The following is a 13,686-nucleotide window of genomic DNA, read 5'->3' on the forward strand; positions in this document are numbered from 1 at the left end:
ATGTTTTCTTTTTTTTTGATATTTGTGTTAACAATTAAGATTTTTTATCTGTTTTAAAAGAAGAAAAAAGAAAACGAAAACATGGTTAGGGTTTTCCTCAAAAACCACCTTTAGGGTTCTCTTAATGACAATATGAACTCTCTTAATGTGAACTCTATGGTCAAATCCTACCTTAGAGGATTCTATCAAAAGAAAATTCTTAGGTCACCAATCACTTGAATATATTTAGAACAATTGTCATTCTTCCTTCAGAAAGAGAACACAGAAAGCAGTTATTGTTCTGATCCTAAAGTGGATGAAACATAACAGAATAAATCAGGTTATTGCCAACAACACTCGAGGATGACGAGTTTTAATTACGTTCATGATCAGATGCTGAACCTGCAATTGAATCACAGATTCATGGAGATCAAATTATTTTGGTTGAAATGTCAAACCCATATGCTTACTCCTTGATAAGATACTGCAATGAGTCCTGCCCTTTTGCCGATCCAAACAAAGAAGTGGGCACGACAAACACAGAAAATGCTTACTCCATGGGAAGAAAGAAGGAAAGGATACTCCTTTTTCTTGTCTTAACGAAATGCTTGTTTCTATAGTGATACAATCAACTGGCATTGTAAAAATCTCAATGGTGAGCACGACCTGACACCATAAGAATCCATAAATTGAATCAGACCTTCGAAACGAAAAAAGGTTAAAGAAAGAACAAAAATACAATGTAATGCGTCAATTGTAACAAAAATTGGATGACTTTTACGCTGCACACTCAGCTGCTGGCTGTCATCCTTCTTTGGTTGGTGCCAATGGATAATACTTTCTTGACAAATAGCTAATAAATGAAGTACTACGATGGATCTGCCTTTTCCCATATAGCCTCTTCCATGCAAGATCAGAGTAGCTTGGGCCATTTGCTATGGATCTTTCGATCTGCAGTATCGTTCATAAGAAACACAAATTTAGAACTTGTCAGCTCCACGAGTCCCTATCTATACTAAGAGTGTAAAATAAGTTTCATGTGGTGATTATACTTTAATTTAAAGACCAATATCATTTAGCGCTTGAAATGTCATGAAACTACTAAATCCAGTATCCTAAGTCGTTAGTTGCTGCACATCATTGATGACAGTATGATTTATGAAACCTGTCGTTGACATAGGAATTAGGATCCAAAGTATATCAATTTACTTTGATTGTTAAATTCTCATGATCTCCAATTTTGCATTTTTCGGCTTAATCCACTATGAAGTCAGGCATATTTTTGTAAAGCCGGAACATCCAACAAAAATAGTGTAGTCCAGTCTGGAAAAAGGAGTACAACTTAATTTAGAAAAAAAAAAGGAGAACTTCAACAAGTGACCAACACTGAATGTTTAATAAAAAAAGGCATTTATAGATTTGTCACTACTGTTGGTGACTGTTTATCTGCAACCTGATTTCTAGATCTACACTTTCAATATCTTAAACCATTCAACCTAAGTATCTTAAGCTCAAGCTTCATTTTCTTTTCCTTTAAGGCAAAGCATAAGCAAATCCCACGCAATTAACTTTATTGTAAAATGAACAGGTACAAATGATAAGAGACTATTAATTTACCTTGATTATTTTCCCCTTTTCCAAGTGGTATCGGACACCAGACCAATTTATGGACTGTGAAAAACGTGAACGAATTGCAGAGATAGGGTACAAGAAGTTATCTACAAGCATCGCCAGAAATACCTGCTTGGCAAACATATAAATCCAACATAAGTTAAGTCACACACATTGCTAATCTAATACCCAACTATTCCTAAGAAACTATCAAACCTAGAACTATGAAATAAAATTGCAAGACAAATGCTTACAAGTCCCCAGTTATAAGATCCGAGTGAGACTGTTGGCTCTTCTGGAGATAACATGTTGCATAACTGAATCTCCAGCTTAGTCAAGTTCCACATTGACAGAAGTTCTATAACAGTGGATATAAGCAAGCAGCTCGCCAGTGACAAGCCTGAACACATACAAGTAAATACATCTTTTTGTATTATTAAGATAATAATAACAGAATATAAAAAAAATGAAGTTACTTAATGAATTTGTACATTGGGTCAATTGATTTTATAATATGTCCAAAGAACCTGGTAGAAAAAGTCAAAACCACCTCTTGACAATAAACCTTCTAGTACATCAATAGTTCAGAAATATAACCGTACAGGTCCCTATGGTTGACTAGGTCCTACTTCAAGGGAAAAATAATTGACTCACCACAAGATGAGGAAAATGCCTCACTGTATGTAGAACCACAAAATGGTGCTCTTACAAATGCTGCAAGATGTATTAATGCCATGACATATGGCCAGACAAATCCCCAGGATAAATAGCAATGTGTAGCGAACAAGGCACGGTTCATCAGCCAATTAACCTTTGATATGTAGGATTCAAGAACAAATGTTTGTTTCCTTAGGTAATTCCAGTATCTACACAAAAATTATAGAAGGGTAAATTAAAAGTGAATCAGTTATGGAAATTTTTCCGATGATGACGCCACAAACCTTGGAAAGCTAAGATCACTTGCAAGGGGATGGGGGAAGACAGCAACTGGTGGTGACCAAATAAGTCTGTTATGTTGTCCTGCAAAAGCATATTTAGTTAAGATTGATTTTAACACTATTCACTCATTTAAGCACTATTGGTAGGAGATGGTATAGAACTATAACAAAAACTCGAGAAAATCATGGCATGTGCAAGGCCAAAATGCTTGATCTTTGATCTCTTTTCAGAACGAATATGCTTTGAAATACAGCTGGAAAGATACAGTAACTCCAAAGGATGAAACATTCAGTTGTAACACGTTGGGTAAATTTCGAGCAACATCACTAACTTGTTTTCTCTATCCAAGGGGCCAATGAACATGAAATAAAGAGAATAAACATGGTTCTTGCCAAAAAAATTTGACGTTTTTGCATGATAAGAAAATATTAACCCAGGTGGGCAGAAACAACATATATGCATGAAATAAAGAGAAGAAAATTAGGTTTTGCCAAAATTATAGTATTCCAACATGATAAGAGAAGGTTAACCTAAGCAGGAGAAAACTATCAATGCTAGTCCCAAGCCCAGAGAAAAGGATGGAGGGTTGTGTTAGGTTATTGATAGTCAACGTAAAATTATGTCGAATCTCATAAACATATATCTTAGCTGAGAGACTAAAAGGAAAATTTTACAAGATAATTATTAGACCAACAATACTTTATGGATCTGAGTATAGGACAGTTAAAAAATAATATATACAAAAATATTTGTATTGCTGAAATGAGAATATTGAGGTGGATATATGGAGTTACTAGGAAAGAAAGAAAAAAAAAATATTTTTATCCGTGAATAATTAGGTATCACTTCGATAGAGGATATAATGAGATAAAATCATTTAGAATTATATAAACATGTGCTCAGGAGACATATAGATATGATAGTTAAAAGATATGAAATAATTAGTCTTAATGGTATGCAAAGAGTTACAAGAAGACCTAAGAAGACTTTAATAAAATTATAAATAAAAATTTAAATATTATTTAACTTAACTAAATATATGACTTTTACGAATCTCAGTGACGATAAAAGATCAATGTAGCCAACCCAAATATCTAGGACTCATGACTTTATTATTGTTGTTGTTATTGTACTTATTATTATGCTTCAAGTAGTTTCATACAAATTAGTTATTTTCCTAAACCATTGAGATACATATTGGTTTGGAAGCTAATTTTGATAATAATTAATATCTTAAACTTGATGTTACATTGATCAAGAAATGCAAGTCATACATGGACATGTATCCAAGGGTACAATTCAACGAGTAATGAAGGAGACACGACATGTACACAAACTTTTCATTGTTACATAGGACCTTTTTATTATAAACACAAGAGCAAAGGAAATCCCTCTTCTCATGATACAATGTAATTTATATAGTGCTTCACCCCTATACAAATCAAAATGCAAGGACCTAAATTGCAATACCAACCCTGCACAAATTTTCTCTCATAGTAGCCATGTAAACTAGTTTACAAGTATAGGACCTAAGCATTTACCAAGTATGGGACTACATCTTATGTCATCATTTATGATATCCCAGTTTGATAGAATTAATTAAATATTAACGTGAAGGAATATAAATTTACCTTGTCTCTCACAGCGATTTCAATAGGCGCTCAGGCGAGGCGAGGTGAGGCCTGAGCGCCTCATTTCATGTCCAGGCGACGCGCTTCAAAGAGGCACCGCCTGGGCGCTCGCCCGAAGCGCCCGATGCTTGGGCTCGGGTGAGCGCCCAAGTTAAACCAAGCGACCTCGATACTTTAGTTGGTTCAATCGAACCAACTAAAGTACCGATATCAACCTCCTAGCATCCCTCTCGCGACTTCCCTGACCCTAACCTTGCTCGTGATTCTACCGCCGACATTTCCTCTCCACTGTCATTACCTCTCTCCGCTGTCGTTACTCTCTACTACCACTGCTACTATTGTTGCTCGCCGCTGCCATTATCGTTGCTTACCGTTGCCATTGTCGCTGCTCGCCACTCCCACTACCGTTGCTCGCTGCTACCGTTGTCGCTGCTCCCAATCAACAGCATCAATCTTACTTTTACGCTGCGCTCTCGCTACCGTTGTCGCTGCCACTATCGCTGCTCGCCGCTGTTGTCACTGCTTGCCACTGTCGCCATTGCCGCTGCTCACTACTTGTCGTTGTTGTCTTACTCTTACTCACTCTTCTCACATCGACTCGATAGTATACTGTTAACAGTATATTAACAATATACTGTTAACTGCATACTAGTAACAATATTTTTTATTTATTAGATTAATAATATATTATTTTGATTTTAATACTACTAATTTTTATTTATTTGAAATTATTTTATTGTTTTGAATTTTAAGACTTTTTGTTAATGTGATATTATGATTTTGCAAGATTTTCTTAATTTAATATCATATTTTTACTTAAATAATTATATTTATTAATTATATTATATATTTTTAAATTTTAGTGCCTCGCTTTGCTCGGGCGAGCGCCTAACACCTCGGGCGCTTTTGGACCTTGACACCTAGCGCTTTTTAAATCACTGATCTCTCAGAAATATATGACAAGATGAAAAAATTTGTTAAAGGCTCATAACAGTGGTCATTTTTAATGTAATATTATTAGAGAAACAAATCATAATTCATACACACCTTTCCTAAAAATATAGCACTGAAATTGACAATATGTTTCACTTATGCATTCACAATCATTTTAACAACTATAAAGCACAAGTTCAGCAAGTAAATAATAAATAAAACACTTCTTGCAAGCAGGATGAATTTCACAATAGACTCAGAAGTCAGAATGATTACCAGCAATTGCTGCCAGGGTCATGTCATCCGAGTACCCCCCATCTTGAAGCCCACTAACAACTCCATACAAGTCGTTCCTAAAATCTTGAGCGTGCATCTAAGGATTAAAGACGATGTATAAGACATGCATATTTAAGCTTGTTAAGTTACATATGTATGTAACAAACAGTTTAAGATGCCTAAACTTTACCATCATGCAGCCTCCCCACAGAAAGAAAGTTTTTCCACCAGTTGCAAACCCCATAGAGCAAGGCTAAGATTAGAGAAAAACAATATACAAAGGTGAGTAAAATACATTCTGAAAATAAGTACAGAAGTAACTGGCACTGTTGAATTAAAAACAAGAATAAAAAAGGCAAAATGAAAATTCCATGTTGATATGTTTGTGGACAAATGTTGGTCATTCATAAACTACAAATCATGTTCATCAAGAATGTATAAGAGGCTTTAGCCTTGCAATCAATATAAGAGTAACTACTTAGATAATTCACCTATATGCTCCGACAAGACAAAAAAAGGGAGAAGTTGACATTGGATTCAAATACCAATTTGTGAAACAGAACTTACAGTCAAAGTAATGCACATCATATCTGCCAGAAATTGCCCACACTGGACAAAGAGGAAATAACATGGTCTAAGAAGCATATGCAGATGGAAATATCCCCATGCTTTCAGCTTCCTTTTCAGAACAAACAAATAGGGCACATAAAGGCAACAAGAGAAGGATCTCCAGAATTAAACAATAAAAGAAGACAAAATCAAGCTTTTTTTTCCTTGAAACTTTCTTATAGGAATGTTGAAATTGATCCATGGAGACTAGCATTATCTATGGTGGTTTATGGTGAAATTCATTGCTGGTGGAAAAAAATGATAAATGTAAATTTTAGATTTTGCTTCTGTTAAAATATATCAGATGGTGGAACACTTTTAAAAAGGTAAAAATTATCGATGAATTCAAGAAGAGCATTATGCTGTCATATCACAATGGGGACTTGCAGCTACTAGGAAAAGGAGAAAAAACAAAAGCATGAATCAGATGTTTTCGTAAGCAGCTAAGGATGTAGATCACACTTACAAGTTTGCTCATCTTCATGATGCAAATGTTATGGAATTAGAAAACAAGAGGATAGAAAAATGACCTATAAGAGGTCACTAATTTCATTGACAAAAAAAAACTTGCTTAAAGAACTGAAATTCTAGTTTTTTCACAGATAAGCATCTGATGCATGTGTCTAAGTGTTAGCATCACAACCAAGGTTTGCCTTCTTGGGTACCAGACCCGTTTCGATAATCTGCTGGAATAGTATGTACTATGTACCAGTCTGTACCGGTGTACGGACATACAGTATGCCGATGCCTACCGGTATTTTGACGAGGAAGAAAAAGAGAGTGAAGTGAAAGGGACGATGGAGGAACAACGGAGGAAGGAAGAAGGAAGAATAAGAAAGTAGAGGAGGAGAAGAAGTGCAGCGACAGCATACCCAGGAAGCAGCGACAGCATCATAATGGCAAAAAGGTAGTGCCGTTGCAGCATCGAAGCGGCGAAGAGGTGGTCCATGTGTCGGTCTGCATCTAAACAGGTACATACTGCCCATACACTAACGTTTCTGATAGTACAACAATCACTGATCACAACCATAATTAGTTCCATCCTTAAGACTGTTTCATGAAGAGACATTTGACAGTTTCATGCCTTAAGTGGAGGCATGGTCAATCACATAATATTTGGTTTAGTGGGCATTTTGTTTGGACGGTCAAAGGTGACTATAACTTCTGAACATTGGCAGAAAATGTCAAGCATTTAAATTTGGTCATAGTGGCTGGCTGATAGTGTAGCCAATTAGAAAGAGAGAACAAAAACAAGAAGCAATATATGTATGGGACAAAAATAGGAAAGATTAAATAGGCAAATGCTTTACATGGTAGCTAATGACCCATTCTGAAACTCATGACTCTGAAGAGGATATAAAACTTGATAAGAAATTAATATAGAATGAAAGCTTTAAAATACTCATACCATGTGATATTCATATATGCAGTAACTACCCAAGCTTCCTGAGGGCAAATCAAGAGGATATCCAGTTTGAATAAAAATCTGCAGAGAAAAAAATACAATTAATTTTGTACATGGAAAAAACTAAAGAGCATTATCGGCTGATTAACAGATAATAGGTGTGAAACAGTGATGTGCCAATTGCAACAAATTTAATACCTCAGGGTTTTTCTCCATTTCTGTTGTAAGGGCTCCTATTGATCCAGGATGGAGCCTAATGTCATCATCCAGGAACAAAACATACTTGCTATCTTTATGCATCCTTTCCACACCAACCTGCAATAGACTTGCACGATTTTAAAAGATCATTATGTTTTAATTCTCATTTTAGGGGACACGGAAACTAATTAATGGAAGATAGCATTTGGCATATTGAATTTGAGGAGAATCAAATATATTAAGCATGAAGGATACTCCTAAAACAGTTCAATACAAGATTGCCAAGGTATGTTATCCTATTGCAAATTATATATTTATGAACAAAACTGTAATGTTTTGAACTTATGCCTTTAACCCCTCACGATGTTTTTTTTTTCAATTAAGTAGCCTAGTTTTCTGAAGAAAATTTCTGTCAGCAGCCATTGAAAATTTTTCAAAGACTAGCCTTCTTTTAATCTATGCCAAGTTGAAGTGGAGCAGTTATTGTAGTAAAAAACCATATCATTGACAACAGTTGATGCGTAAAAAAACTACTGTTGTTGACAGTAGTTCTCCTTTATCAATAACACTTCTAACATTGTCCAAAACGAGGCTACTCTCAGAAATTATTTTTCTGAGATGAGGCTAGTCAAGAAAGGTCTTTCTGAAAATGAGTCTTATCAAGGAAAAACACCTCAAACAGTTAGCTGTTCATAGGGGGTTAATTCATAAGATATACTGCACAAACAGTTAGCTGAAAATGAGTCTTATCAGGGAAAAAAACCTCAAACAGTTAGCTTTAATGAGATATACTTTGCAATGTAGATGAAAAGCTATTTACAAATTTGCTGCAAGGCTCTTAACGCAATAGGGGGTTAATTCATAAGGGGTTTAAGCTCAGGAAAAGACATAGCACATGCAAATGCAAACACATTGAATGTGGACCAAGCGACAAATCCAATGGCTTCCTGATTTCTAAATTTTAGCAGGATGAGATCAACCGAAGACTTCCTTTTATCAATGAATAGGTCAGAATGTCTTGGTTTCTACAGAAATGACTGTAATGAGTAACCTATTAACATGGTATATTTAAAGTATTAAAAAACTTAGAAACAGAGTATGGCCAGAAATCATGACTTTCCAGAAAATTTTAGAACCTATGAAATGCAGGTAGCAGAAATGTTTTGGTTTATAGAAGTGAAAAATGATGTTGAATTAACACATTGCATAATCTTAACAAGGGTCATACGTGCTATGTTATTTTTAACTCCTTTTCGGAACTTCAGCAAAGTAATAAAAATTATACATCTTATATAATTTTATGTATACCACGTGGTTCAAAACTCCATCTTGTTATGAAAATGTTTAACCTTATGCCTCTTTTTTACTCTATGATATCAAGGGAAAACAAGAACAAAATTAAAAGCATAGATAAGGGAAAAGCATTGTTTAAATGGCAGTAGTCTCTTGTTAAAATGACAAGATCAAAAGTAGCTCTATGTACCAATTGATTATGAATCTTCTGACTGCATGTTTTTGACAGGCCAGCTATTACAATCTTCGCATCAACACTCTCCTGAAAATCATTCATGCAAAATTTTTGGTCAGGTATTTCAAAAGAGATTGATAGGCATCTAGAACAAGCAGTTAAAAACTAGTAGATAAATGTCAAAACCCATGCAAAATGAAGTTTCATTGTGTTTTTAACTAAATCGAGATAACATACATCACTGGATATGTTCTGCAGATGTCCATAGGTAGCAAAAGGTTACAGAATTGATAATTGTAAATAAAGGTCATACTAAAGAACATCATGTTTCTATTCTATATAAAAACTTCTGTGTCATCTAAGAACTCATGAGGTGAAAGAGAATGGATGTTAAAAAATAGCAGAGGCATATATAACTAGCATTAACATCCAAAAACTGCACACAATTGGCAAGTTGAAAATTGATCAAGGTACTGCCTCATATGTAAGAAGCAGAATCCAAAGGAATGCATATTTACCTGAAACTCTAAGATGAGTGAAGACACTGCATGGTAAGCTGGATCTTCAGCACTTTCAACTACAAAAAGAAACTCTAGAGGTCCTCCATAGAGAGAAGTAATCTGCATTCAAAAATTCAGAAAATATTTTAGTCTGTTGAAATTCCACTGGTATGAGAGAAACCATGTGTTAATAAACATGCAATGCAAAATAGATACGCCATAAATATTTCCTTGAAATATATGTAATATCCACAGTTCTAGCAAGGAAACTTTTTTAATAAATAACAATAACTCACTTGGGTTCTCCAGTTTTGCAAATTGTGTTCTCCAAAGCCTTTCAAAGGCATTATAACTGACACTCTAGGTAAATTCAGCTGAGCAGAGTGTTCAAGATCATTAATATCTTCACAGATGAATGCAAAGCTATTGCCATTTGCAATATTAAGCTTCATGCGCTGTATAACTCTATTCCTGTAAAGGGAAAGAAACCGCAACATGTGTTTCCATATGTCATATAACAAAAGGTTGCATACCAATCAAGTATCTAAAATTATTTTGCTATTGTTCGGAAAATAATACCTGACATAGGCAGCAAAGCCCCATCCAACAGCAAGAGTTAAACAGATTATACAACCCTACAAACAAACAAAAAAGGGTTGCTTTAGTTGTTTCTTTTACAGATTTCACTTAAAATAAAGAGCACATATAGCTGACTGTAAAGTAAAATAGTATAATCTACATATTTACAATAAAAGTAGATTGAGTTTCTGCTGCACATGCATCTCAAATGTGACAGAATGATAATCCCTTTGATGATTTGACAGGAGAGGACATCACACCAAAAAACTCAAGCCTTGATATTTCTACATCACTCTTCTTTTCCAATCCAAAAATTCAACATCCATTCATCATAAATTTTTAAAATCCTCCAAGTTGATCTATCTGTTCCTATCCATTATATAATTCTAAAGAAATAATCTACTTCTCAAATTAGTGTACCCTCTCACATTGTTTGATCTTCTATTGTTTGGTTTATCTTTCAACCATTCCACATTCTGCATTCAATGTTCTTGGTGGAAAATATTTCTCCAAGTCGCATATATGGATCCCAAACATTCATGATATATTTATCTGGCTCTTCTCCTGCATGTTATTGTCAATGAGTTCTATTCTTAAGCCACAAACTCTTGCAATTTTCTTTCAAGAAGTGTCTGAGATATATGGCATCTCATAATGAGTAGATTCTACAATAAATCATGTCTAGTAAACTCACAAATTGTTCACTTAGTAAGAAGAGTTTAGCTTCATATGAAGACGGGAATCCCCAAATCTTTCCTTTTAACTGAAATTAAAAAATTGTATCTATCAACTCAAAGGATAAATTAGTAAACAACGGCATTTGATATATGATCACCATCAAGTTTGTCATTGTTCTTACAAGACTCGTCATCTAATAATTTGATGAAGATTTGGTGGTCATCAACTAGATATTTGTACAAAAATAGGACAACATCTGCATCTCAGTGGCACTTTAGGAGCCATCAGCTTTATAATTTGACCATAGATCTATTCATTTTGCTTATTATACTCCAATAGAGTGAATGCCCAAATGTCATTAATAAATTACAAACATGAAATTGCAACATCCTCAAATTCACTAATTAAATATTCTTTGGAACCCTATCTAATTTAATTAGTGTTTCTCGAACACATGAAAGCGTTACATGCCAACTCACCACCTCTTCATCAAATACGACTCCTCCTTTACTGTCTACCAATGGAACCAGGATGAAATGGCCAATAATCTCTAAGCCGGTTCAAGAAGAAGACAACATGGTCCAGTCCGCGCATAAATGAGGGAGACACCAGATCCGTCAATCGGCATTGAAGGCGGAAAGAAAACAACCAAAGAAAAAGAAACAGGGCACACCCGGACGCCAAAAAGAATCGGAGGAAGAAGCAACCACATACCAAGAAGAATCGATCGAATGTGCCTACCTGGATCTGGATGAAGACGGCGAGGGGGCTGCAGCAAGCTCTGCTCGCCGCGGCCAATAACGAGTCGAAAGCCTCAAACGCCTCCATTTCCTCCCCCCTCTTTGGCGCCCGGACCCGACCACGGACACGAGCCCTAATCCCCCCGGTTCCTAATAAAGATCGAAGCTTTCTCGTCCTCTCCTCCTCTCCGTAGGCGAAATAAACGGTGGGCAGGAGGAGGAGAGACGAAAGAACTCTGGGAAGCCAATGTTGGTGTAATATATATATCTATTATATAGAAAGTAACGTCATACCGACGGAATATACGCGCATCACGTACGACATTCGATCCAGAGCTCCCCAGCGTCGCGTGTGATGCCAAGTAGGATGAGAACGCGTGGGTGCGCATCGCTCTTCGTACGAAATATTGGCGTAATATATATATCCATTATATAGAAAGTAGCGCCACACCGACGGAATATACGCGCATCTCGTACGAGATGCGATCCAGAGCTCCCCAACGTCGCGTGTGATGCCAAGTAGGATGAGACCGCGTGGGTCTACATTACCTTCATACATAATAAATTGGGGACCATTTCTCGAGGTGACCGGGGATTGGTGCGCGGCGCCGAGAAAGGAAGCCAGCGTGCATGGCGACACCCTCTTCGCCACGTGTAAACCCCGAATAGGAAAGCGGTTGATGAGAAGGTGCTGCTCGGCTGTCTTCGCCATTCAGGGTACACATTTTTCCACCAAGCAAAACTTGACACGTGCCAGGCAGACTACATTAAGAAATAGATATTACCTTTAAAAAGAAAAAAAAGAATGAGAGAGAGAGAGAGAGAGAGAGAGAGAATATTGTGTGTCATCATGGTGCTCAATGTCTTTAGAAATCAATGTTTAATGCATCGAAGAACATCATCATCTCATTGTTTCTTCAATGAGATGAACCTACAACCACTTAAAATACACATTTTATTACTATCTCTTAATAAAAGAAAAAATCTGTACTCATCAGAGCTTTTTTCCTCTTTTCAAAAATCAAAATTATCATAATTAGTATTTTACTTAATTTGGATTTTTTTTATTTTCTTGTTTATGTAATCTGAATAAGCAAATACTTTAAATCTGTTTACTAAATAATTAATATGATGTGAGCAAATTATATATATATATATATATATATATATATATACATATATATATATATATATATATATATATATATATATATATATATATATGTATATATAAGGGTGGTGAGGCTCTTCCTTTGTTCTTCACAGTAGGAGAATTTTAGGGAGGAGAGGAATCTCCATCTTGATAATGATTCTTTTTATCTTATTTTAATTATGGTGACTTAATCGATTTATGTGCCATGATAATATTTTTATTGAATTAGTTACTTATGAGAATTTCACGTTTAAATTTAGATATTTCAATGTCTATTTGACAAAAAAAGGGATTGAAATTGATTTGAATTTCCCTCAATGGTGTGAGAGGAACAAAAATGCAAGCAAGCATTCAAGACAAGTGTGGAATATAATTTTTCTTCGTTGCCTCCATTTGACAGAATACATTAAACTATTCTGCAATGAACAGTAGTTTGATGCATTGCAGAACGGAAGAAGAATTTATTGTCTGCTCAGAACATGAAGTAGGCAGAACCGGAGATGGCTGCGACGACAGCCGCAGAGGCCACACCATTGAGGGAGGCGCCGCTTTTGGTCTCGCCCTCCGGCTTGGTCGTGGTGGTCCCGAGTGGAGCACCGACGCCGCCGGCGTCGCTGTCGTCGACATCGCCAGAAGGAGAGTCGGCGTCGGCTGGTAGGGGCGAGGTGGCGATCGGAGTCAGGACGCTGAGCATGGCGGAGCCAGACGGGGAGGCGGCGGGGGCTGAGTCGGCGGAGGCATAGGCGACGACGGCGACGAGGAGGAGGGCGAGGACGAAGACGAGCTGCGTGCGTGCCATGACGGATTATTGGAGGGTGGCGGTGGCCTTTATCGTAGTCGTAGTAGTAGTAGTAGTCGCAATGGAGGATGGAAGGGAAGGGAAGGGTATGGGGAGTAATATATAGTGTCGTCGACGGTTGTTGCTGTTAATAACCGCCTTCCTTCTCGTTCGGAGGAGAGCGGGTCCCACGGGCAGGCGTTTGACCC

General features: G+C 36.5%; 1 protein-coding gene and 1 pseudogene across 2 annotated transcripts; both read right to left on the reverse strand.

Annotated features, from left to right (window-relative positions):
* Positions 1–539: 539 nt before the first annotated feature.
* On the reverse strand, positions 540–11,775 carry LOC103986421 (uncharacterized; annotated as a pseudogene). Its single transcript, XR_001977891.2, has 14 exons — positions 11,548–11,775; positions 10,129–10,184; positions 9,846–10,020; positions 9,568–9,669; positions 9,065–9,136; positions 7,582–7,698; positions 7,387–7,464; positions 5,560–5,622; positions 5,370–5,466; positions 2,532–2,610; positions 2,245–2,456; positions 1,845–1,990; positions 1,597–1,719; positions 540–930 (listed from the first exon to the last, which is right to left on the reverse strand). The product of XR_001977891.2 is annotated as an uncharacterized LOC103986421 (transcript).
* A 1,287-nt stretch (positions 11,776–13,062) lies between these two features.
* Positions 13,063–13,546, reverse strand: LOC103986529 (uncharacterized). The gene has a single exon (XM_009404545.3). It carries the CDS (start codon positions 13,496–13,498, stop codon positions 13,172–13,174), a length of 327 nt encoding a protein of 108 aa, XP_009402820.2. The 5' UTR covers positions 13,499–13,546; the 3' UTR covers positions 13,063–13,171.
* Between the last annotated feature and the right edge of the window lie 140 nt (positions 13,547–13,686).

This window comes from Musa acuminata, chromosome BXJ3-5, assembly GCF_036884655.1.
Source record: "Musa acuminata AAA Group cultivar baxijiao chromosome BXJ3-5, Cavendish_Baxijiao_AAA, whole genome shotgun sequence".
Lineage (NCBI taxonomy): Eukaryota > Viridiplantae > Streptophyta > Magnoliopsida > Zingiberales > Musaceae > Musa > Musa acuminata.